Source organism: Hemicordylus capensis, chromosome 3, assembly GCF_027244095.1.
Source record: "Hemicordylus capensis ecotype Gifberg chromosome 3, rHemCap1.1.pri, whole genome shotgun sequence".
In the NCBI taxonomy this organism is placed as follows: domain Eukaryota; kingdom Metazoa; phylum Chordata; class Lepidosauria; order Squamata; family Cordylidae; genus Hemicordylus; species Hemicordylus capensis.
In genome coordinates this window covers 293,894,539-293,921,692 of record NC_069659.1, presented here as the reverse complement: position 1 = coordinate 293,921,692, position 27,154 = coordinate 293,894,539, and the positions used below count along the sequence as shown (strand labels likewise).

The following is a 27,154-nucleotide window of genomic DNA, read 5'->3' as shown; positions in this document are numbered from 1 at the left end:
CAACCCTGTGAAGTAGGTTAGGCTGAGAGAGAAGTGACTGGCCCAGAGTCACCCAGCAAGTATCATGGCTGAATAGGGATTTGAACTCTGGTCTCCCTGGTCCTAGTCCAGCACTCTAACCACTACACCACACTGGTGTAATGTAATGATTGTGTAATATAATGTAATGATTGAAATTTAAACCACCCTGAGATTTTATATAGGGCAGTATATAAATGCAATCAATCAATCAATAGGAAAAGGCATTTCCAGGAATCAAAAACATGGACAGTAATTTTCCAGTGACAGGTAGCAGAAAATAGGACCTGTCCCTGGTGGTAAATAGGGAAATTTGGAGCAGATCTGTGGATAACTCTGCAAACTCTGCCGTGGACATTCTGTTCCTCAGCACATACCATCTCTTTTCCCCGTCACAAGGTTATGAAGGAGGCAACTTAATGAAAGTCCTGAAGGACATTGAGCACAGTACAGAGGTGATGCTGGACCGATGGCAAATTGATGTCATTCCCGATGACAAAGAGGAGAATGGAGATCCTGTCCCCTTGAACATTATCAACAACTATTTCTCCATAGGAGTGGTAAGCAATCTTCTATATGTTCTTGCTCCACTGGTCTCTCATCCTGTGTGGCCCACAGCAGTGTAATATTGGAACACTTTGTAATGACTTCATGTATTTGTTATTCCATTACAACTTGTATCTATCTCCTTTCTGCCAAAGAACTCAGGGCAACTTACATTTACTAGGGCACATGATACAAATGAAAAAGGGAACAGAGAGGGAAGAGGAAGATAAGCATGTTCAGGTACCAACTCTTTGATAATGCAGTTACATAATGACCAGCTGGAATGGTAATGGGCGCCGGGGGCGGGACGGGGGACAGTTCTGGGAAAGGAGGAGCTAAATTGCAGCTGGTCCCACCCAGCTGATGGAGGAGGACTTGCTGTGTAACCTTTCCTTAAGATGCAGTCAGATGGAATGTTAGATAAATTTAAACAATAGCTTTTAAGAGACTGGAAAATGAGATAACAAAAGAATTGTTCCCCATGGTGTACACTTGGCTGACATACTGCACAACATTATGTGCACCTTGTAATGTAACATTCATGCAGTTGTGCAAGAGGGCTCTTGCGCAAGTGTAAAAATTGCACAGAGTTGCACAACCGTACTCATAATTGCATTTATGCCATTTTTGTTCTTGTGCAAGAGTGCTCTGGCACAATTGTGTGAATGTTGTTACAAGGCACATGTAACATTACACAGTATGTCAGCCACTTTTTTTTTTTTTTTTTTTTTTTTTTGGACCCACTATCATCTAGGGTCAAATTGGTTTTCCAGGTTTTAAAAACATCATACCTGCAAAATCTGTTTACCAGAAAGGCAACAGTGAAATGCGTACATACCATAAGCAACACCTTCAGCCAATTCACAGCTGTCAGTTGGAGTGCAGTTTCTTTTTATGGGCACGATGTAAAAAGCTAATCTTAGCAAATGTGAAGCTGAAAAGTATGTTTTACCATTGGGAACAAAGATCGTGAGCCTTGTGATGCCTCTTAGATCCCTGTGGGAGTTTACACTGCAGACTTGTGATTTGAGAAGGCTTCATCAAAACATTTATTTTTAGTTTGGATCATTCTCTTTGTGAGGATTTAAAAAATAGTTATAGATCTTCTTCTGGAGCCTGGGGATATCTCTTACAGTAGTTTGTGCTTTTGGTCATCATTCTGCTTTTGAAATAATGTTGAGTTTGCATCTCATCATGGAGAACTAAGCTAAGCATGACACAGGCATCTGGGTAGCCGACCTACAGGACTATTGTGCAACTTAGCCAAGTGGTCAGCTGAGCTTCAGGAAGCTCACATGATGAACCAATCAGCTGACCTACAGAAGCATCATGTGGGTAGAATGGTCAAGGCTGGGGTTAGATAAGGGCTGTTGCAATGGGAGAAAATGCCAGTGTGAAAATAGTCTTGGGCCATAGAGGAGCTCCAGCCGCAGCTGCTAGACATAAACCTTCAGAAGAAAATTACATGACTGAATGCTCCTTCATTAAAAAAGAAGACCCCTGCACACTGAAAACTTGGTATCAGGGCAGGGCAGGGCAGTGGGGAGAGATGGGTTTATCGCCTTGGCTGCTATTTGAGAACTAGTCTTAAAACTTTGTTTATGGTAAGTAGGGATGTGCATAAAACCGGTTCTCCCGGTTCGGTTCGGATCCGAACCGGGTCCGAACCGGACCAGGGTGGTTCGGTTTTGGTTTTGCCGAACCACCCCCCCGGTTCGGTTCGGATCCGAACCGGTTCGGATCCGAACCGAACCGGTTCGGATCTCAAAAAATAGCTGGTTTGAAAGGGAACCTTGTGTTCTACCTGCCACCCAAATTTCAAGTCGATTGGACCTTCCTCTGATTTTTGGCGATTTTTTAAAGTTTTAGTGACTTTGGGGCAGTTCGGGGGCATAGCATGGGATCTGGGCAAAAGGAGTGGGGTGGGGTGGTAGTGCCTAATGGGTGCAGGCTACCACCCCAATTTCAGGGGGATTGGGCAAAGGGCTGATTTTTGGTAAATTTCTGAAAATTTCATGTCTTTGGGGCAGATTGGGGCATATTGGGGCAGAAAGTGGGGGCTGGGGCAGAATAGTGGGGTGCAGTGGTAGTGCCTAATGGGTGGAGGCTACCACCCCAATTTCAGGGGGTTTGGACAAAGGGGTGATTTTTTGAGAATTTTTGAAGTTTTAGTGACTTTGGGGCAGTTTGGGGGCAGAAAGTGGATCTGCCCCAAAATAGTGGGGTGGGGTGGTAGTGCCTAATGGGTGGAGGCTACCACCCCAATTTCAGGGGGATTGGGCAGAGGGCTGATTTTTTGAGAATTTTTGAAGTTTGGGAGTCTTTGGGGCAGATTGGGGGCAGAAAGTGGATCTGCCCCAAAGGAGTGGGGTGGGCTGGTAGATAGTGCCTAATGGGTGGAGGCTACCACCCATCCCCAATTTAAGAGTGATTGGGCAGAGGGGTGAATTATGGTGAATAGAAAAGGTGTGAATTCTCATTCTATCATAGCAAATGAGATATTTTTCAATTAAACAACTCTCATGACCCCACTTTCACTTTTTCACACTTTCCTTTACTATGAATAATATGAGGAAGTAATCAATTTAGCACACTTCACCTTATGAAGACAACCTCATACAAATAAATTCACCATAATTCACCCCTCTGCCCAATCACTCTTAAATTGGGGATGGGTGGTAGCCTCCACCCATTAGGCACTATCTACCAGCCCACCCCACTCCTTTGGGGCAGATCCACTTTCTGCCCCCAATCTGCCCCAAAGACACCCAAACTTCAAAAATTCTCAAAAAATCAGCCCTCTGCCCAATCCCCCTGAAATTGGGGTGGTAGCCTCCACCCATTAGGCACTACCTCCCCACCCCACTATTTTGGGGCAGATCCACTTTCTGCCCCCAAACTGCCCCAAAGTCACTAAAACTTCAAAAATTCTCAAAAAATCACCCCTTTGTCCAAACCCCCTGAAATTGGGGTGGTAGCCTCCACCCATTAGGCACTACCATCACACCCCACTATTCTGCCCCAGGCCCCACTTTCTGCCCCAATATGCCCCAATCTGCCCCAAAGACATGAAATTTTCAGAAATTTACCAAAAATCAGCCCTTTGCCCAATCCCCCTGAAGTTGGGGTGGTAGCCTGCACCCATTAGGCACTACCACCCCACCCCACTCCTTTTGCCCAGATCCCATGCTATGCCCCCAAACTGCCCCAAAGTCACTAAAACTTTAAAAATTCACCAAAAATCAGCCCTTTGCCCAATCCCCCTGAAATTGGGGTGGTAGACTCTACCCATTGGGCACTACCACCCCACCCCAAAATTTTGCCCCTGGGCCCCTTTTTACCCCCCCAAATCGATTCGGATTCGGATTCGGATTAAATCCAAATCCGAACCAAATCAAGGGTGATTCGGGTGACCCAGATTCGGGCACAAAACAGAACAGCGGTGATTCGGTTCGGGTCCGAGCCAAATCACCCGAAATCCCAAATTGCACACCCCTACTAAGCACACACACAGAGAAGAAGCAGGAGGCGGAGTGTGGATTCTATGATAGCATATTAGAGTGGATTGATGGTGTCTCATTGAAAATCTCATTTGCTCTCATAGAATCCACACTCAATACCTCAGAAACAAGAGAACCCTGTACCCATGGGGGTGCCCCTACCAGAGATCCCTGTACCCCATGGGTTAGAAACCCATGGGGGTGGTTGGCACCCTATGTGCACTACACCACCACTTGCTCTGGGCCACCCCAGCACCCCCATGTGCACTTATAGGGCTGCTGAAAGCTCCATTATAACTTATTATGAGGAAAAACCTTAAAGACGCGTAAACTTCAAAAATCACTTAAAAATCACCTCTTTGCCCAATTCCTTTCAAATAATTCTGATAGCTTCCTTGCCCACCCTAGGAACTACCACCCACCACACTGCACTCTACGACACCCCTTTCCCCCCGACGTGAAGCTATACATTTGCTGCAATCCTAATTATTCTCTATGAGGAATTCAAAAACACTTAACAATTCACCAATAATCAGAGGAGTGTCCAATTGCCTTGAGATTTTTTGGGTGGTAGGCACCCATGCCTGTCTACCACCCACCCTGCTTTTGTGCTCCTAGGTCCTCCACAACAGGGGATATGGACTGGTTCGGGTCCCATTATACTCAATGAGAAAAATAATTAAAAATATTTCAAATATTCATAAAAAATCATAGGGGTGTCTGATTGCTTCAGGGTTTGCATGGTTGTTGGCACCCATGAGTGCTCCACAATAAGAAATAATGGCCTGGTTCGGGTCCCATTATATCCTATGAGAGAAAAATAAAAATATTTTTCAAAAATTCATAAAAAATCGTATGAGTGTCCGATTGCTTTGGGGTTTGGGTGACAGGTACCCCTGGGTGCCAGCTACCATCTGACCAATTTTCAGCTTTCCAAACCGATCCGAACCGGTCCGAACCGGTTCGAAACGAACCACCCCCAGTTCGGTTCGGATTCGAACCGAACCAGGGGTGGTTCGGTTCGATCCGAACCTCCGAACCGGAACCGGTTCGGACCCGAACCGGTTCGGATCCGAACCGGTTCGCACATCCCTAATGGTAAGTATGCTTACCATACCTACATCACTGAAGGCAATATGGTAAAGCAAGGAAGTGGTGGCATTACTTTCCCTCAGTAAAATGATCATTCTGCTTTTAAGTTAAGAGGACTTGCCATGGTCCTCTTAGCAGAGTGCAAAAGAGTTTTGAATAAGTAAATATTAGGCTCACTAGATGGTGCTGGACTTGTTTGAAACAACTGAGCTCCCATTTGGTACCAGGGAAAATTTCTTCTCCTGTTTAAAACTCAAGAGAGGCCATCTTTGATCTTGTGCCTGCCACATCTGCAAAAGATGTTCTGATGTCCAGGTGGTTCCAGCTTAAACAGAAAAGTATGCCGTAGGACAAGCCTACCTCAACAATACCCTGGATGCTCTCAGGGGCATTTCCATTCATTGCTCCAACTGGCAAAAGTAGCAGGGGAAAGGAAGTACAACTGGAAGCACCTCATTAAAGTACTTTGTGTTGCTGGAGTGTAGCAATACCATGATGGTTTTGAACTAATGGTGTAGGCTTTTGTCCCTTGTTGATCTGCTAGAACATGTGGATTAGTAGAAGACAAAAACAGAATTGCCCGCCAAACATGTGGCTTGTGGGTAACCAGCACTCTGATTCTGAGCCAGCTCATTTTGAATCATGATTGCCATGTATGTGGGGTACAGGGCAGATTGTGGTGGTCCAGTGCCTTCCGTTTTGGGCTAATGCACCTTATTAACTAATTGCATTAGCAAGGAGGTCATATCTGCCCTAGTGAATATGCTAAAATGTCTTGCTATAATATTAACAGTGCTTCTCTCTCTGTATCTGAAATTTAACTATCTTTCCATTCTTCCTAATTAAAAATTCTGCATAACTCAATGGTTTGCATACCCTTGCACTGACAGAAGTTGATTTTAAAAAAGATATCACTTAACCTGTGTTGTAAGGTTGCTAAGATGCCCCTCACAACAGCTGACTAGTTTAGTATTCTGACATGGTGGGAGAAACAGCTGATAAAAAGAACACCAAAGCATTTGTTTTAAAATCGTCTCATGTTATATTAAGGTTCCATTTATAAGTGATTGATGATTGTCATAAACGTGTTGTAGGCATGATAGTGTGTGTTACAAATGGCTATAATTGATGTGCCGACCTTTTGGATTCCTTCGCTCATGATTAATCTTGCATTAAATAACTCCAAATCATGTTTAAAGCTTTGCAGTTCTTTAAAGAAAATGACTTTAATGTGATATGTGGCACCATGTCCATAGATCCATTGTACATTATAATCAGTTGCTGGGTCTAACTAGCAGGGCAAGAGAGGTTTAAAGGGGGGGGGCTGTGGTGCTATGGATTCTCATTCCTGACCCAGGTGCCTTTAAATACTACCATTGATGATGACAAGCCATTTCACCTCTGCAAGTCCAGCTGCCACATGCCACTTCTCAGCATCTCTGTTTTTATTTCTGGGCTGTGAGAAATGTGGACCAGCAACAATATCACTGACAGGAAGTTTTGGATTACAAATAGATCAGGCCATGGTCTCATAAAGGCCCTGCCTAGTGACACCTCTCCACCCCATCACTGAGTTGTGGGTGATGAACAGCCTGCTAATCCCTGGATGGAGTAAAGCACATTCTTAAGGCTATCTGAACCCAGAGACTGCAAGAGAGGCCCCTGTGTTACTATTTTGACCATACACACTCTCCCTCTCTCGCTCTCTGTTATGGGGTTGTTCAACAACTACTTGAGCTTTGTCTGCACAAACGCAGCAGTTCTGTATCTGGGCACATGACAGATATAGAGATAACGTGTGTGCAAACCAAAGAATGCTTAAGGCTATCGCATAGTAGGACTGCTACTCAGATGCATTCTTCATTACTTCCCTAAAGCCCTCAATTCTTTCTTTTTTAAAAAAAAAATCTGTTTACATCAATAGCGTTCTTTATTCCAAGGGCTGAAGTTAGATTGTCATGAATAATACACATTGACAAGATGTATCCTTGTCCCCTAAAAAACTATCCGTCTAAGGGCCCAAATGATTTCTTTACATGCATCTCAAGACACAAATTGTGGAGCAGGGAAGGAATGGAGTAATTCACAGACGTATAATATTGAATCGATCAGGTGTGACTCTGGCACTTTGAGAGTTGTGCAATTTTTATGTGACAAACTGATGTTGAATTGTTCAAAAATAGAGAAAAGTCACATTTTCCACTCTCCTCCCCATGCCCCAGTGTTTCTATTCATACCTTTAAAATGCACATAGAGAAAAGTACATGTAAAATCAGTTGCCTGCCTAGCTCGGTTCACGATTTAAAGAAAAACACAGTGAAAAAATTGCAACTTCTTAAATGTATTAGTGGTGGCCTTCTGAATCAGAACTCTGGCAAGGCTATTTTCACTTTTGGGGAGGCCTCATTAGCTTTTTCCCCTCCACCTCTCTCTCTTTATAGGATGCATCAATTGCGCACAGATTCCACATGATGAGGGAAAAACATCCTGAGAAATTCAATAGCAGGTAAATATCTTTCCCCACCTCATTGTGGTGCTAAAGAGAATGTACTCAGTGAATTTTTGGTAGAATCAATTAATTTGCTTAGTTCATGTATTGCTTGGAAACTTAGTTGGGGAGGGAGGGATGGTATTGAGGCAACTATGTTTGATACTTTCTTCTCGATTGCTGTGTTTGTGCAGGATGGAGTCAGGTTAATGAGGTGGAACACTACTGGGCAGGAATTGCCATCTGGCTCTAGGTTCTGTGGGCCTGTTAGGAAATAGACGGCTGGTTATATTTATTTTCTCAGAACCTGGGGGCATGGCCAAATGTTTTCCCTGGCATATGTGCACAAGGGTGCTACATGACCGTATCAGATCCCTGGAAGCCTAAAGTAACCACCCTGCTTATGGATCAAGGCTCTGAGCTTTTAACAGCTGTGTGGCAGGAAGAAACTAACAGGTGAAGTTATTCTCAGCATAGGCAAGCAGTGATGAAGAAAACTTCTATTGATTTATGTTAGAGGCCCCCACCACAGGTGCTCTGAGGTGATGGCTCATCACTGGCCTCTCACTTACTTCCAGTGGATGCAAATGAATGTGTGACCTTGTTTGCATAAGCCAAGAAATGATGTTGGTTCTCCTGCATTGCCTCACAGATTTTAGGGGTGGCTTTTCCTATACATCTGGTTTGACATTAGAAAACTAGAAAGGACAAGATGTCCATGCAGCTGGATGCACCTTTTAAGATGTGACATTAAACATATCACTATCTACTTAGGGGCTTAATTTAAAGTAGTAGCCATGGGTTTGGGGTTTTTTTAACATTTATATCCCACTCTTCCTCTGAGGAGCTCATGCTTATTTTTATCCTCACAACAACCCTGTAAGGTAAGTTAAGCTGAGAGATACATGACTGGCCCAGAGTCACTCTTTGAGTTTCATGGTTGAATGAGGATTCGAACTTGGGTCTTCCCAGCCCTAGTCCAGCACTCTAACCACTACACTATGCTGGCTCTATGTTAGGGCCCAACCCAGATAAGGAGTATGTCACAGAGTCGGGGATCATTTAATCCTTTCTCTCTGCATAATTTTCCCATGGAAAATCCCACCGAAGCTGCTGTGGGCCTTCAAAGATGCTATAATGTCAGTTCTGTGAGTCTGTAACTGCTTCAGGGAGAGATTTACAGTAGGAAAACAGCACACATAAGTAAGGAGTTAAAAACTCTCTGCACACCATGGCCTCAATCTAGATTGTGGCCTCTCGCACCTGCAACTTTAGAGCAAAATGAAGCCCCTAACCAGACAATGACACATTTAATGTTTCATTCAGCACGGCCCCTAACCAATTCACTGATGACTGTAGGATCTGAGGCTGCTGCTCCTCCCCCCCCCCCCCGCCGCACTCTAGATAAATTCTTGGTTCAAGCCCCACTCCCTTGGCTTCTTGCTACACTTTCAGTACTTGCCCCTTTCTCTCCCTGGGTGATAACTGATGCTACATCTTAATTCTTAATATAGCCAGTCATATGGTGTGTGTGTGTGTCCCCACTGCAATAAGCTGAAGCTTTGTCAAGCAGAGATACTCTGAATTACACAGAATAAATCTTGAAGTAGCTACACAGGTGATGGGACAGCCACACTTAGAGGGCCCTTTAACAAACTAGTGTCAAGCTAGGATGATATGATGAGTGGTAGTCCACAGGTGACTGTCCAATTACACAATATTGAGAAGTGGAATTGTTATCATCCTGCCCCAAGTAGCACTGCACATTCAAAGCCTGAGGAGGAACCAATACTGGAACCAGATCCAGGCCCTGACACTGGCCTGAAGCTGAGGTTCATCACCCAAGAGCCCTAGGAACAAGAATATCTAGAGTATGACATCTCTGAGCTTGATTCTCCTGAATAACCAGCCCCATCTATACCAGGGACCCACACTGTCCTATGTCTGCTTGCCAGAGCTTACTGCAGGCCAGGAGGGATTTGCTGGGAAAGAGTTCAAGGCTATGGACCAGGGGGTTGCCCTTTTAAGACACTAATATCTCCGCGCTATCACATTTAGCTCTTTTCAGCTCAGCCCCCAGATATCCACACTTAGGATTGCTGTAAACTTTCTGGGAGTTAGCTCGTTTCTCGGAAAGACTCCCTAGTTACCCAGAACGTTTATGGGAATTCTAAATGCAGATCTCTGCAGGCTGGCCTGGAAAGGGTGATAAGGCAGCAGGGTTGAAGATTCAGAAAGAGAATTTAGACGTCAGGACATTTAAGGCCTCCACTGAACATTGGATCCCATGGGAGTAAAGTGCTCACTCTGAGCTCTCCAAGGTCCTGCATGTCTTGCCTTGCTGCCCTTCCCAGCACCCCATCACTCCTCATTCTCAATTGGGGGCAGGACAGGAGAGGAATAACCTTCTAGGAAAGTTGAGTAAACTTCTTGTTGTAGTTTCCAAGAGGAGAATGAGTAAACATTCATCAGAAATGATTGATATCTTGGGCAAGGATGAACAAAGCAGTGTTCATATCTATATCTCCAGATCACCAGCTCAGCCACAATATAAAGGCTACAAGGTGACCACATGGCAGCATAGGTTCTTGAATCTTGACCCACTATCACTTCTGTCATGACTTTTCAGATCTTGGAATTAATTGTCCAACATGGTCTAGGGCATGAATGGCCTGCTTGGATATTCTCAAATGATGTTGTATTCCTACAGTGATCAGGGAACTGAGGTCTGTTTTTCTGAACAAACTGGCCTCTTCATGAGCAGTCAGGCTCATAATAAAGTTGGCACCATTTCTAGTAGTATGGTTTCACAGATATGGAGCATTCAGACATTGCTATTCACACATAAAAACTGCACACACACACACACAATTTATTTCAAACAATGTATATTCTGCTTTTAAATTGTATAAAAATATCCCCAAGGTGATGGGAATGTTATTTAAATATAAACAAAAAGAACTTGTTTAAAATCCAACAGCAAAGAAGAAAACTAGCAACAGACAGAAATAAAAGGAGCATCTGGCAGTAAAAATAATAAATCATCAGATAAACAAAAGAATAAAACAGCCTATGCTAAAATTATCAGTTGATAACATCAATATCACTGCTCTTTAATAACTTGGGCAAATAAAAAGGTCTCAGCTTGGTACCTAAAACCTAACAAGAGGAGGGGCAAAACATCCCAGGTTCAGTTCCTAGCATCTAAAGGTAGATGAACCGTTGGCCATCCTTGATTTAGGACAGGGATGTCCAGCTGATGGTCCTTGGGCCAGAACTGGTCTCCAGATCCTTTTTACCTGGCTCCTACTACATTTTAATCAAGAAATGTTGGTAGAAATGTTGCCCATAGCATCAGTCATAAGGAACATTATTTTGCTTTCAAAAGTTGTGGAAGAGACAGACCCTGTACTTTTAACATGACACTTTTCTTTGGTTCTTGTCTGCACTTGCTGGCCATATCTAGGTACACATACTCCACAATTATAAAGCCCTTCCTGATACATAGCATCATCTGTTATTATGGAGCCGGACCACTGATGATGGGGTCAGTTTGTGATGCAAAATACATTTTCATTTGCCCCGCCTCAACTGTCTCTTATTTACCAGGGACAGTCATTATTTTCTAGAAAATGTCCCTGGTGAACTGTCAGCCCCATTCCATTCCGGGTTTTGCCTCTCATTGTGTCCAATAGCATTCCTCCATTGTCATTGCAGAATTAGCCTGCTCACTGTACCCGGCAGTCCATGCCCCTTAAGACAAACATTGAGGGTAGAAGAGAGGCCACCCAAATAGCCATTGGCCTCTGTGGTAGCACCACCGTCATCGCATCATTCAGTGCTGCCACTGAGCAGCAAAGGAAGATGCAGCCCAGTTGCTTAATACCGTGGGTATGTGCCTCAGCTTTCTAGAAGCCCAGATGTCTTGGAAGAGCTATTGCAGATGGCAACTGAGATCCCTTCCAATTGCATAATTCTGCTAACAGCAGCCATTTGTGTCTCCTTACTATCCTTAGTTGAGAATTAGTATGTACTTTACCTCACCAGCCCCTCTTCAGCCTTTTTTTTTTTAAACACCTTTACTCTAACCCAGTTGTAAATTAGTGGCATTTTCTTTTATAACCAGAAATTGTAACTGAAAGAAATTTCCTCTGTAGGGCAATTCATTACATCAGACCCATGGCATGCAGTCCTGGTGCAATGTGGCCCTACAGCATTGTCAGATTTGCAACTATTACGTCTTGCAAGTCTTGATATTTTAGTCTTTGGTTGGAAGACTGCTAGAACTTGGCAGTAAATCCAATTTCATTCATTCACACTTCATAATTACATACAAATTCCAGGGCTAGCAGGAACAGGCTATCAAGGCAAGGCACCATGTCAGGTTAGAACTAGCTCATGTTTCACTCACAGTTCATAAAAAATGGTGCAGCAATAGCAAGAGACTGTCTCTAATGGCCTGTGCAAGAGGCATGTAGGGAAATACTCCAAGGAGATTTGTGTTTAGAAATTTCTTAGAAAATTCACAGACCACCCCAATGCACTAGATTTCCTTCTACCGTGAACATTGTCCTATTAACAATACCTGAGGGATAAGTTTGCTAATGTGGAATAAGAAACCCAGTGGCAACCCGCATGCTTGCTCCCACATTTCCCCAACAGTTCACACAACTGTTCTGTACTTCTTCACTGGCAACTGGCAACATTTTTAGTGCAAATTGCAGTGTTCACATGGTGAACCAATTGTGTGAATCATTTAGTACATGTACAAACACCAATACAGTGCATGTATCCACAAACCGATTTAATGTGAGTTGAGCAATGCCACAGTGCAGTCTAGACTGGAAACAGAAGTTACATGCCATGTGCAGAGTGATTGTGTGAGTGGCAAGGAAAATGCGAAGCTACTTTACATATTTAAATTAAATTAAATAATTTCTGCCCATGATGATACTTCTAGGCTGTGTGTGTTTCCCATGGCTTTCTATGGATTAAGGTTAATTTTCCCCAAATTTGCTGAAAATTACAGCATGCATTACTTCATTCTCAGGCGCTTACAAGTGAACTTATGAACAGAGCTATAAAGAGAGCTGGTAGATATTCCTGACCAAAGATTTCCCAGTGCTATGAAACATAAAACATGAAATATGGTACAATCTTGTACTTTGGAATATTAAGAATCTAAATTTACTTTTTAAAAAAGACTCCAGATGTCATTATCCCTGAAGTTTGCAAACAAATGCTCAGAAATGTGGCGGGACTGTTAACAAAGTTTCCACTATTATTATTATTAATTTTATATTTTATATCCCACTCTTCTTCCAAGGAGCCCAGAGCGGTGTACTACATACTTAAGTTTCTCCTCACAACAACCCTGTGAAGCAGGTTAGGCTGAGAGAGAGGTGTCTGGCCCAGAGTCACCCAGCAAGTATCATGGTTGAATGGGGATTTGAACTTGGGTCTCCCGGGTCCCAGTCCAGCACTCTAACCACTACACCACGCTGGCTCACTAGCCACTATGCATAGGTTTCTGCCTCTCTTCCTGACCCCTTGTCATTGGTTCCCTGCCCTGTCCTCCATTTTGTACCTTTCAGCTCCCTTCTCTTCTCCTCAATGTATCCTTGACTGGAAATTCTTAACTTCTTGGAGGAATTCATATTCCATAATCTTAATGTTTTTAATTTTTTTTAAAAAGCACATTTAAATGTAGGCAATGTCACATACATTTATTCTGAGCGGACACTGGAGTTCTTTGGTTAGGAATTAAGTTTGGTAACTAAATGTGACCAAAATGCTATGCTTGGTTTGTCAAAATGTTATGTGTGGGTCTGGCATATACACACACTGATTCTAAGAACAGATAACAGACTCCTAGATGTACTGGGGATCCAAATGACAGTTAAGTGCCCAAACACCTTTCCTGGCCATTTACAACTGCTGTCCTCTTCTTCACTCCTCCACAAAATTCTTGGCCTCCAACCAATTTCCTAGCCCTCTTATAGAATCATCCTCTCTGGAGAGTTACTCAGTCTGCATCTCTACTCACTGTTTACCTTGTTATGCTTCCCCACCTCTTGTTAGTGGCCTATTCTGGTTAACCATGGATTTCCTGTCTATTACCCATGGACATGCATGCCTGACCAACTGTATACACAGTTTTGCTCCAGCAGCAATTTTGGAACGGACATACCAGCTGTGAGGAAGGATTGGGCATTAGGGATAAGCATGAACACAGAAGGCTAGTACTGTTGTTATCAAACTATGTTCCTGGGATTCCTTGAAGGGTTCAGGGACAGGCCATACCTCCGTGGCTGAGCACATGCATTGCATGCAGAGGGTCCCCGGTTCAATCCCTGGCATCTCCATCTAAGGAACCCAGGTACAGAGCAGGGAAAGGGGCCCCTGCCTATGAAGAGCTACTGCCAATCACCGTAAGCAAGACTGGACTAGATAAGCCAATAGTTCAGTAAAAGGCAACTTCATAGGCTGTCAGTGAGAAGGGATGAATAAGAATAAGAATAAGAATAATTCAATTTCTATACCACCCTTCCAAAAATGGCTCAGGGCAGTTGACACAGCGAAATAAAAAATAAATAAGATGGCTCCCTGTCCCCAAAAGGCTCACATCCTAAAAAAACCACACAAGACAGACACCAGCAACAGTCATGGGAGGTACTATGCTGGGAGTGGATAGGGCCGGTTACTCTCCCTCTGCTAAATAAAGAGAATCACCACGGTAAAAGGTGCCTCTTTGCCCAGTTAGCAGCATGATTCCATGCTGGCTAGAACATGACCAGGGGCGTAACAATAGGGGGGCAGGCAGGGCACATGCCCTGGGCGCCACTCTGGTGGGTCACGTGGGGGGGAGCAAAAAAGTGGCATGCCCCCCCGACCCCCGCCTGGATCGCGCGTCACGGTGGCAGGCGGCGGCAGATCGCCGAGTGCGGCGGTGGCGGGCAGCAGCGGATCGCCGAGTGCATCGGTGGCGGGCTGCGGCGGATCGCCGAGTGCGGTGGTGGCGGGCGGCGGCGGATCGCCACCGCCGCACTCGGCGATCCGCCGCCGCCCGCCACCACTGCACTCGGCGATCTGCCGCCGCCCGCCGCCGCCACGCTCACTCCCGCCGCCGCCCGCCACCGATGTGCTCACTCCCGCTGCAGCCCGCCGCCGCGCAATCTGCCGCCACCGCCGCGCTCACTCCAGCAAGCCCAGGGGGGCACAGGTATGTGGGGGGTGGGGGGGAGGGCGCAATTTCAGGGGCAGAGCTTGCCCTGGGCGCCTTTTCCCCCCGTTACGCCTCTGAACATGACCCAGAATCTTCTGCAATGGAACAAAGGATCCATGGCAGATGCTCAGAAATTCCTTGGCAGATTAAAGAGTGTCAGTGCAAAAACATGTTCCTTGAATATAGAAAGTTTGAAACCATACTGTCTGACATGCCTTACAATGCTCTGGCAATGGTAGAATCCCTGTGGGGATGCAAAGAAGTTGGAAACTAGCAGTGTGTCTTCCTTCTTCCCCAGCATGGGTAGGTTAGGGAGAGATACAGAATTTTTGCTGTTCTCTCCTTCCTCCTAAAGGACAAATCAGGAATATATAATAATAATATATAAAGGAATATATCCCTGTGGGTAGTAGCAGGGCCCCCCTCCTTTACCTGTGCTGGGCTGTGGAAGAAGGAAGATGAGCTGCTAGTTTCGAACCTCTTTGCATCCCTGGTTTGTTGCTTCCATTGTTGGAGCACGGCAGGGAATGCCGACCACTGAGTTAGGACAATGTGTCCTATGTGTGAGAGTAGCATGTTTTGAACGTTTCAGAGAAAGTATAGACTAGGCTGAACATTTGAAAACGTGCCAGTGTGGGGAAGGTGGTCAGTAGTGAAACTGTCTCACCTCTTTTGCATTTTAGGGTAGGGTATGATTTTTGGAGGTAGGCACAAAATGAAGGGGGGCCATTTGGGCCATGTTCAAAGTGGGGCACAAAGCTCACAAGCATTCCTGCCAGGAGGAGTGCCAGTGAGCTTCTCCCCAGAGTTGCAGCCTGAGAATGGGGCTGCAGAACGGGAGGCCATTTTAACCCAGCTTTAAAGTAAGTGCTGGAAAGTAGGACTGGACTTTCTCCATGTGAACCCTTACATGGTTAATTATTTTTAGATTGAGGTTAAAACCAACACATTTGTTAAAAACCATTGTGTGTGTTACTTCAGTTGCAGCCTCTTCCAAATGGATAAGTGAGAAAAGCCATAGAGAGAGGGGCTATTCACACTCGCATGCAAAACCGGGATAAGGGAGCCCAGCCCGGTTTTGCACGCACGTGTGAACCACCGGGATCAGTTGATCCCAGCGGCACCACAGCAGCAAGCCCATCTAATGAAAGGGAAAGTGTGTTCTTGAGTCAGTGTCAACTCCTGGCGACCACAAAGCCCTGTGGTTGTCTTTGGTAGAATACAGGAAGGGTTTACCATTGCCTCCTCCCACATAGTATGAGATGATAAGGTGAGTCTCATGATCAGTGAGACTCGCCGGAAGGGGGTTAGCGGGGAGAGCGGGCTTAGCCTGCTCTGCCCGCAGACAATCAAGGCGGCAGCCCTGGGCGGCTGGATCGACCACCCACACGACTGCCGGCTCCATCACAGAGCCGGCCGTGGTTGCAGGGATCGGGGGCTGCGCGGCCCCTGGAAATTCCAGGTTGCCCCACGTGAGTGCACAGGGCATCCTGGAGAGACCCCCAGGGCCGCGAGGCTTGTTTCAGCCTCCCAGCGGGGGTCTCCTCATGTGTTGCTGCGGTGCAGAGCTATACTGCAGCAATACACATTTAAATAGATGGGTTTAGTGGAGTGCTCGCTCTGCTAACCTCGTCTAAGGAGAGGGCTACCTAAGCAGGTTACCTGCTTTGAGGACACCGGGCTCACCTGCGAGCCTGGTGGTTCTCACACTCACCCAAAAGTGGGATAGGCTCCTTTAGTCCACTTTTGGCTAATTGTAAGAATCTCCTCAATGCCTTTCAGCATCTTTCTATATCACTGCCTAATTAGCCACCCTTCAAAATGAGGTTAAGGGAGTGAGCGCTCCCTTAACCTCATTTTTTAAAATCATCTGGCAGCACCATGGCTCCCAGACTGTGGGGACCCCGGGGAGGGGGGTTCCTCATGATGCACCACACACTCGCACGGTGCATCATGGTATTTCCAGGGGGCTGGTACGACACATCCTGGCCCCTGGCCCTCCCTGCTGCCTGGCCTACAGGAAGTTTGTCTGGGCGCGCTGAGAGCATGCCCAGCACAGGAGGAGTGGTCGTCTGCAGGGAAGGTAAGTCTAACCTGCCTTTCCCGCAGCCTGCTCTGGAGCCTTTCTCACTGCTCGTGAGAAGAGGCTCAGAGTTTAATTGATGCTCCTGACACAAATATTTAGACTGAAGTCCTTAAAGGCTTTTGTAAGGATGTATACAGATGATACTTTTTTCAGAGAACTGAACGCAGTTTGAAAGAGGAATCTATGTGTATTCATCCCACTTTTGCCTCTAGTAGGAAAGTTGTGCAAATCTTTTGTTTGTTTCAAAAACCGAGGAGACCTACTGGACTAGAGATAATAGTGGGACAATAAAAATGCAGATGTACCCTATGGGAAGCAAAGCCAATTCCAAACAAACGATTTCCACGTGTCTTGAGAATTATTTGTCTCCAGCCAAAGAAGTAATGTAGATTGCCTGCAGTTGTCCCATTATGTAGAACTCAGGTTGTAACTTCATTTTATTGCTGCTCTGAGCTTTCCCCTCTTCAACAGCTCCAAGTGGACACCTTTTCTGAAAGTGTGTGTTTAAGATGGAGCAAAGCACCTTCCAGTTCAGGGAAGAGTATTTAACAAGGAACCTGGGGCACAGCCCAGTGAGCTGTACAATAAGTGAGGACTGCCTTATTTAGTTCTGGAGATGTTTTTACACCTACAGGTGGCCGGGAGCAGAACAGCTGCTGTTGCTGTGTTTATAGCATTACACCAGTCTTTAGACCTTTGAAAGGTTTCTGGGGACTGAGTGAGAATTTTGGTACAGGGAATGACATGCAGAAGTGAAGGCACTTCCTGTAAACAAACTCTGTTAGGTTACCATGGTCCTTAGGGCTGCAGCAAAGTCATCTTAGGCCAGAGAGGTACCATCAGTTGTGTAATACGGAAGACGGACGGGGCAGGCATATTACTTTCCTCAACTAGAGGGGAAGGGACTCTTCTTTCCTCAGCTGGCTGCTACCCTTAGCCCTGAATCACACTGCAAACACTAGGCATGGAAAGAGCCCAGCTTCCCAGCCTGGCCCTAAGGAATGTGGCCACTAGAGATATGGTAGGATCTCGGATCTAATTGTGAGGAAAGAGGCTTCCTCGGGGTTAAACGACAAAGCATTAGGCTCGTTCACATGACCCCGTTAGGAGGGTAGGAAAAGCACCCAGCCTGAGTAGGAGAGCCAGGCGCACTCCCAATTTTCAGCCGTGTTTAAGATAGGAGGCTAGGAGAACGACCATGTGCAAGATGGCAGCTCAGTAGGATGAGCATGCCCTTTGCAGAATCTGTTCCCAGCATTTCTTCTGTGGTAAGAAGAAAAGCCATCCTGCCCATTTGCCGCCCCACACATGATTGCACCCCCAACCTCCTCCCTGAATGTTTGCATGTACACAACCAAAAATCCGGAGCGTGCCTGGCTCTCCTTCCCAGGCTAGGTACTTCGCCTACCCTGCCGATGGTTGTTTGAATAAGCCTATTAAGTCGTTTGGTCCTACTTTGGATATGTGGGCGAGTCTGTTCCCATACTTGTGATTCCTCATATTTTTTTATTTGCAAAAAGCAGCCATGGGGGTTCATCCTGGATCAGGTCTGTGGGGGAAGAGGAGTTTAACCCTTTCCCTCTGCACTGTGTTCTCACCCCAAATCACCTTGCTCTTTGCCGCTAAACTCAGGGTGATTTTGGATGGGGAAATGGTACAGGTGAGAAAGATACCCTGCATCATAGTTCCAATCTGGATTAGGACCCTCCATGGCTGCATTTTGGTTTTTTTAAATTAAGACATGGGGAATCACAAGCAGATTCATTTATGCATTTAAAGTAACATCTAGTTTGGCTGTCATTCATCTAGAATTTAAATGAGACAGGCTGTCTGGCTTAACCCAGAATGTGTAATCTAAGGGCCAGGATCTGACAGAAGCCCTAGTCACATGTCATGTTCAACCAGGAGCGTAGCAAGGTGGAGTGGGCCCAGAGACACCATTTTAAAATGGCCCCCCTCACTGAAGCTCAGCTCATGAAGTAAAGAAATCTTAAATGATGCTGAATAGTGGTAACAAAAAGCATAGTGTGTGTATATCTATATCTATATCTATCTATCTATCTATCTATCTATCTATCTATCTATCTATCTATATCCCCTATGTGCCACAATAGAACATCATCCTAAATTATTTTTGAAAAGGTTTTGTAAATAGGTTTTGTAAATTGGGGACGATGCAAGTCATTTAATGGTACTAGAGAAAGACATGCTGTTCTGGTAGCTCCAGGTCTTAACACTCACATCAGTTTCGGAGGATGAATACAACTGAAGGAAGCCCAGGTGGGTGCGCGACTGGGGAAGTCAATCATGTGACTTGCCTCTGGGGGGGCCCCCAAGGCAGTGGGCCCCCAGACAACTGTCTCCCTTTGCCCTATTATAGTTACGCCCCGGTGTTCAACACTTGTACAAGTGTACATAGTTGCAGCTATTCACATGTTATGTCGAGCACAGGGATAGAAGTACACTTCCTATTATTTGTTGTTTTAAATTTTAAAATAACAATTTAAAACCATGTAACAATTTAAAACATTATTTTAAATTTTAAATTGTTGCAATGCTTTAACCTTTTTATTTGTTGTTTTCATTGTATTGTTGTAAACCACCCAGAGACTTGCATTTTGGGAAGTATACAAATATGTTAAATAATAAATAAATAAATCTGTGCCATGCATTTGAGGGTCCTTTACCCAGATTCACATTTAAAATGAATGCAGGTATAGCCATGTATGAGTACAGCCATCTATACACCCATACAACATAATGGGACTGCACACATGGGCAGCCCTACCCAGATTAGGGCTGCTTGTATGCACTGCCGGGATCGAGGTCAATCCCAGCACTGCTTCCACGGCAAGCCTGACTTTTGTTCCCAGGCTTTTACCTGGGTTAGAGGATGAGAGCACACACTCTCTCAGCGCCAGGGCCGTGTGTATGCTCAGGCTGAACACAGCCCCAGTGTACACAGAGTCAGGAGCCCAGAGTGCCTTATGGGGGAATCCCCCAAGTCACCATGCTCATCATGCAGTGCATTGTGGGATTCCTGGAGGCTGGGAAAATGAGTCCTGGCCTCAAGTGATCCGTGCTGCACAGAGCAGTTCAGATCATGTGGCCTTATACGGCACACTGAAGATGGAATAACAGATCAACTGTGGGGAACGCAGGTGAAACCCTTCCTCTCCCTCACCTCTGCCACCCTCCCTGCCCCGGTGGAATCATGAGCATAGCCTTACAGAATGAATAAGGCTAGAGGCAAGAGAAAGAAAGCTTCCTCGTTTTGTTAAGTAAACTGAAGCTTGCTAAATAAACTGGATTGGAAAATTAGTGGGTCAGGCTAGTCTTGGAATCAGGAAGACCTGGTGGATTCAGGCGTCTGATATAATTAAAGGCTATCTCTGTCATATCTTCCAAGATTTCACAGTCAAAAACATGCTTGACACTCCCTATCCATTTTAACATCAAAGATCATTTCATGAGTCCCACTCTCTCCACTACGAATGCTTGTTGGAACTTAAGCCCTGCTTCTCCCTATACATTCATTACATTTACTCTGCAATAGCATATCCACCACTTATTTTAAAATCAAGAATGTGATTTTTAGTAAAGATACATTAGAAATACATCATTAGCAACATAGAAAGCTGCCATGTACTGAGGCAGACAGTTGGTCTGTCTAGCTCAGTATTGTCTTCACAGACTGGCAGCGGCTTCTCCAAGGTTGCAGGCAGGAATCTCTCTCAGCCCTGTCTTGGAGAAGCCAGGGAGGGAGTTTGGAACCTTCTGCTCTCCCCAGAGTGGCTCCATCCCCTGAGGGGAATATCGTACAGTGCTCACACTTCTAGTCTCCAATCCATATGCAACCAGGGTGGACCCTGCTTAGCTAAGGGGACAAGTTGTCCTATACAATGTTATCAACAGTTCATAACATAGCTTGGCAACTATAGTATGTGAAGATGGAAGGTTGTACACTCACAGTGCTTTTGTGTTCATGTGCATGCATGCAGCACAAGTTACATCCATCCATCCACTCAGAGATTTAGCTTCTAGAGACTCTAGCCCTGGAGCATGACAGTGCTGGCAAATCATACTAACAGTAACAAAATTTGAATAAAGCATCCACAAAAGACAAAAATAAGGACAAAATTGGGGCAGTGATATAGCAGGGACAGGCACCAGAAAATAGAAAGAGTATGCATCTTTTCCCACCTTAGATTTGACAGTTGTTAAGCCCCTGGTTGCCTAAGAGTGTCTACTGCCGATATGATTCATTGTGCTGGAGATGCACACAGTTAGTGACAAGGGTTATCAATAAAGTAAGCAGGAAGAAACACTCAGTGTCCTGCTCCACATCTCACCGATAAGCTGGAGGGTACTGGTCAAGGGGTCAGAGACAGTTTGTACCAAGCTGATCACAAGCTCTTGTGCTCACACTCACACTTTTCTTGCAAGCCCTCTTCAGAAGCACATGTACCCATGTACATGTGGAACTGTTGTCATTTCACATATTTCTGAACTTAGGACTCCATTTCTGAGAATTTGCATAGCTGCTGCCACTGCATTGTCAAGTGCAGAATATAAAGGGCTTCAGGCACTGAATCAATGGCTGATATATGATCCTGAAAGTCTCCGATGATCTGTTAAGAATCATGTTTTATAATAAGGAAATCATATTTAAGAAAACTTTATGCAAACAGGCACAATTCTCTTCTCAGAATTTTAACCATGGAATTCTTGAACCTCTGACGACAGCTCCAGCAATGTCAGGATGAGGCACATAGCAAGGCAAAAATAAATACTGCCTGACGTGTGTGTTTGCATTTAGTAAATCAACCTGTCTTCTCTGCCTTTTCTTTCTCAACTGAACGTGGGCGGGTTTCTCATCTACCCCAAGCCTCTTTCGTGTATTGCTGTTTCTCTATGATTTGCCTGTGTGACTATAGGCAATGCCCTCATTTGGGGATCTAAGGTAAAAATACGAGGTTGGTTGCCCAACTTTAGGCTTGGACATTTATCCGGTTTTGCATTAGCAGATGTGAAAATTAAATTGGCACAGTCTCTTGGGACTTCCTCTTAAGGAAATCCTACTGAAATGAATGAAAGTCATGCAAAATCCCAAATCTTGCACCTATCCCATTCAGTACTGCAGGATCTATGCAAGAGATGTTTCCTGTGGATTCTGCCTACTGTTTGTTGAATTATCTCTCTTTTGGACAAGAATTGACTTCATAGGTCCAAGTCAGCACACCAAGAAGTCGTTCATACGACTGTGGCAATGGTGGGGAGGGAGGGCAGGTGATGGGGAAGGCAGGGTTGGACCTACCTTTCCCCCAGACAATCCATGACATAATTGAGCTGCACGGCTCACACGCCCACATGAAGTGTACTGCCGTGAGCCACACAACATCCTGGAAGCTGGGGAAATGAGTCCCAGTATCCAGGTATTTCCAGTGATGAAGTTGCAAATTCAGAAGTGCAGGTACTTTCCATAACAGCCCCCATGGCCATGCCCACCCCAACAGCCAGAGAAGCTGAGAAATACAGGTGCTCTGTCCCTGCATGTTTGGGACATACATCCACTACATCCCTGGGTGTCTCACAATTCACCACACAACAAATCCCCCATGAGTCAGGCGCTCTAGGGAGGGACCTGGCCCTGGGGTTGAGGGTGTGCTCACACCCTCTAACTCCAATTAAGGGCCAGGGTTTCAAATCAGGCTTGCGGCGGATGCAGCGCTGGGATTGTGTTGTGCTGCACATGAGCAGCCCAACCTAGGTTGGGCAGCTCATGTGCACAGTCTCCAAGTATCCAAAAGCATTTGCTATCTATCCCAAAATTACGCGTCTTTCAGGCAAAGAGGACAATTCATACTCACTACCACAAGACCAGCTCTCCTCTCCTAAAAGGGTCCAGCCTGTATTGTGGTCAGGGGCTGGAACAGATTTAGCAAACCAAATTTTAGAAACTAGCCAAATCGGGGTGAGTTCACATGACGACTTCCTTATAGATATCAATTGCAAATGTTCAGCAACGTTTTAGAAAAGTCATTAAAAACCCAACCCCACTATCCTATGAGGAAGAAGAATGCATATAGAGAAATTTTGCAGAGAGCAGAGACAGGCAAAAAGAATTGACATGTAACAAGAAGTCCTAGTGCAGCCGTAAACTACCACATGAAATTATTGGAATTCTAACATTATTATTATCATTTTATATTATATTATTATAATATAATTTATAATCATATACTTATTATATTATAGTTATTATTAGAATGAGTAAGTACAGAAGCCGCACAAGAATGTTTCACTACATGACAGTATTTCCCTGGAAAGATTCCCCTTAAGAGAGCGCCTTCTTTGTCATGAAACCTGCCACCTATTAAGATTATTTGGGGAGGTCCAGCTCATTTGGTGGCCACTCATGACCAGGTCTTCTCAGTGGCTGCCCTGGGGCTTTGGAATATGCTCCAGGTTAAAATTAAAGCATCTTCATCTCTGATTGCTTTTAGGAAGGCCCTCAAGACACACCTGTTTTCTCAGGTTTTTAACTGAAATTAATGTAAAACCATTTAATTGTTTTTATCCCATGAAATTGTTTTAACTTTTTATTCTGTGAAATTGTTTTAATTGTTTTAATTTAATTTAATTGTTTTTACTCTGTTTTATATTTGTTGTGTTTTAAGTTGTGTACACCACCTACAGATCCACACATCAGGTGGTATATAAATATGATAAATAAATAAATGACACTGGAACAGATTTTAGAGCATTTTCCCCATCAACTCATGTGAAACTAGCCTGTTTCTCAAATTACTTTCAGAGAGTGATTATTCTAAATAATCCAGAATTCCCATTTCTTTATTGATATTATATTCGAGTTTAACATAGTAATAGATAAGACATGTAATATCAGGAGGTTTCGACATAGAATGAGCATCTCAGCCAAAAATATTAGTTATTGAATTTTATAATTACATATATTTCCACTCATGTCTTGGTTAAAGCTGATATTTTTTGGTTCAAGCCTATTGTAAATAAAGGTAAGGGAAGATCTTCCTTATCTGTTGAATTATTCAAAGTACATATGCTCCAATCAAGCCATTCTTTCCATATTATCGGTTTATTCTTGCATTTTAAAATTTTATTGGCTTTTACAATAACTTTATAATCCAACTACATTCATTTATTTGATTAAGTAAATATTGACTTCCTGCTTACCTGTCTAACATGCGGTTCACGTTAACTATACATATAAACCATTGCTATAATAATTCAAAACATACATACTCCGCATTGCTACTCAATTTTACCCAACCCAACCTGCTATTATTACTATATTTCAAACCCTGCTGAAAGGTCCATATTAGAAAAATAGTTCTCTAAGTAAAGTAAAAATGGTTCCCAATCTTCTTTGAAACATTCCAAATTTTCATCCCTTATAAGTGCTGTAAGTTTTGCCATCTCAGCATATTCCAATTTTTTTATCAACCAGTCTTCTTTTGAAGGCATTTTATTGTGTTTCCATTTCTGCGCATATACTATTCTAGCCGCCGTGGTTGCATACATTAAAAATGTTAAATTTCTTCTGGAAAACTCTCCTTGAGTTATTCCCAGCAGGAAGGATTCTGGCCTCTTAGGAAATGTCATTTTAAAAATTTTCTTTAACTCATTATATAATCATATCCCAAAAAGCCTTTGCCTTCCCGCATGGCCACCACATATGAAAAAATGTTTCTTCACATTGTCCACATTTCCAACATTTGTTTGAAACATTTTTATACATCAATGCTAATTTTTTCGGTGTCAAATACCACCTATATATCATCTTATAATAATTTTCTTTTAAAGTATAACATGCAGTGAACTTTAAATCAGTTTTCCATAATTTCCCCCAAGCAGCCATATCTATATTATGACCCACATCTTGAGCCCATTTTATCATAGTCGTTTTAACCACTTCATCTCTTCTCTCCTCCAAAAGCAACAACTTATCCATCTTAGAGACTAATTTTTCATCATTTTCACACAACTCCTTCTCGAATCTCAACATTTGACCCTCAAATACAACTTTAAGATCCTTCTTATAAATTTCATTTAGCTGATGGTACTGAAACCAGTTACTAACCAGATTTTGTACTTCGTTTAGGTTTTTAAATTTACAGCCCTTCTCTTGAAGTTATCGGTTTATTCTTAATGCATAATGATGGATTACACCAAATCAGAGATAACACATGGGGAACATATCCCTTGTTCCATTGTTGGATTCTTTGTGCAAGTTCCCCCTTTCAATATTTTGTACACATACAACGTTTAGCAAAAACGTTCAGAATTTAAAATAGATGTTTTGCTGTGGAAGTTTGGTTTTTTGTTATACTTCATTTAAAACAAATAAGATTTGTTGATTATTTTTAAGGCAATAGTGATAAGTACCAACTTAACCACGAGCTCTTAAGAAGATATATACTCCCTGCTGTTATTGCACCTGCTGTCTGTCTCTTCCATCTCTTTAGTAGGAGATGGAAGCTGCTGCCATTCCAGGGCCAGGGAGCAAAGTAGCTGCATGAGTGACTTCCTCTGGATTCTAAGAGAAAGGCTCTGCGTTTATCTATGGAGATAAAATGGCTGTTTTCCCCAGCCTCACCTCCTACACTCATCCAGTAAAAGGAAGCTCCTAATGACCCATTATTCTATTCCATTGTTTTTCAACCACTGGTCCATGGACCGGTGCCAGTCCGTGAAGAGTTGAGTGCTGGTCCATGCTGGTCCATGAGGAATTAATCCCCCCACCAAACAATTTTGATCCAGTGGAGGCCACCACTGCTGGGAGCTCTCCAGAGCAAATTTCTAGGCAGGCAGCCCTCACTCCTGGGATAATGTTCATTTCAAGGAAGCTAAATTAGTGTTATCTCAGCAGCGAGGGCTGCCTGCCTAGAAATGAGCTCTGGAGAGCTTGCAGCAGCAGTGCCCCCCCCGCCCCCGCCTTGAAATTGTTTGGGGGTGTCTGGGGGTGGGGGGCGAGGGGAGGGCAGCCCCTTTACTAACTGCTGGTCCTGGAAACTGCACATAAAGGATGTACCGGTCCATGACTCCAAAAACATTGAGAAACAGTGACTATTCTATTCTATTCTATTCTATTCTATTCTATTCTATTCTGTTCATTAGATTTTTATACTGCCTCACTCAGATGGCTCTAGACAGTTCACAAATATGGCTCCTGATGCTTCTGCTAAGTTATAATTTACATTAAATTCAAGTTGTTCTCTGCTTGCTTGAGTGAACTCAATCACACTGAGTTTCTGGCATCTCTCTCTCCCTCTCTCTCTCTCTCAAAGTGCCACATTGAAAGCTATAATATTTCTGGCTCAGCCAAAAGCAGGAATGTAGCTTAATTGCTTCCAACCTGGCAACCAGCTCCAACCAGCTTAGTGAGAGTAACCAGAGAATAGCCATCTCCCTCGAGACTTTCCAGTCCAGATTGTTGGTGTTTAGAACAAAGTATTCATATTCCCAATCTGTTGCATGCAATCTAGACATCACCCTTTGAGGTTGTGCTTCTGTTTGAGAAATGCAATACATTTTCCCAGCACCGGACGTGCTATATTTTGTATCTAGAAAGATCTTATTCTTTTGTCAGACGACGAGCTGGTTGCAGACTTCCCTAGAGTGTGACTGGTTGATATCTATGAATGGTGGCAAGTAATACCCTCTATTCTGCTGGGACCATTTTGTAACTTCAAAATTTTTCTTTTAATTATTTCGGAATTGAGACAAGCTCCTCCACTGCACCACTCCACCGTGGGAATGATCATCTTCCCTTTAAAAAAAAAAAAAAAGTAGCAAACGCCAGCAATGTTGCCCTCTTGATGATAAGCTCCCCTACCCCCCAATTTCATCAGTCTTTTGCTTCATTCTTTGAATCATAAAATTATAGAACTTAGAGATGGAAGGGACTTTGGGGGTCTTCTAGTCCAACCCCCTCTTCAGAGCAGGGTACAAGTGAGTTTTGAGGCTCTGATTTTCTGAAGCAAGTAGGTTGCAATATACTGAAACTAGTAGAATTTGGACGTCGCAACCAATCTCATCATATCTTAACCTAGACCGGAAGTAAGCACTCCTGTGGGGATGGGAGCGGGGAGTCACTCCCAGGGCTGAGGGAAGTTACATGGATCTCAGCTGCATCCGAGATTCCATGCAATGTCTGA

General features: G+C 44.1%; 1 protein-coding gene across 15 annotated transcripts in view; it reads left to right on the top strand.

Moving 5' to 3' along the window:
- The window catches only part of DGKG (diacylglycerol kinase gamma), a 300,941-nt gene that overhangs the window by 216,324 nt on the left and 57,463 nt on the right, over positions 1 to 27,154 (top strand). For all 15 annotated transcript variants that reach the window (XM_053308427.1, XM_053308435.1, XM_053308434.1 and 12 more), the window contains 2 exons: positions 418 to 578; positions 7,598 to 7,662. In XM_053308427.1, coding sequence (XP_053164402.1) covers positions 418 to 578; positions 7,598 to 7,662 — 226 coding nt within the window. The remainder of the gene's footprint in view (positions 1 to 417; positions 579 to 7,597; positions 7,663 to 27,154) is intronic.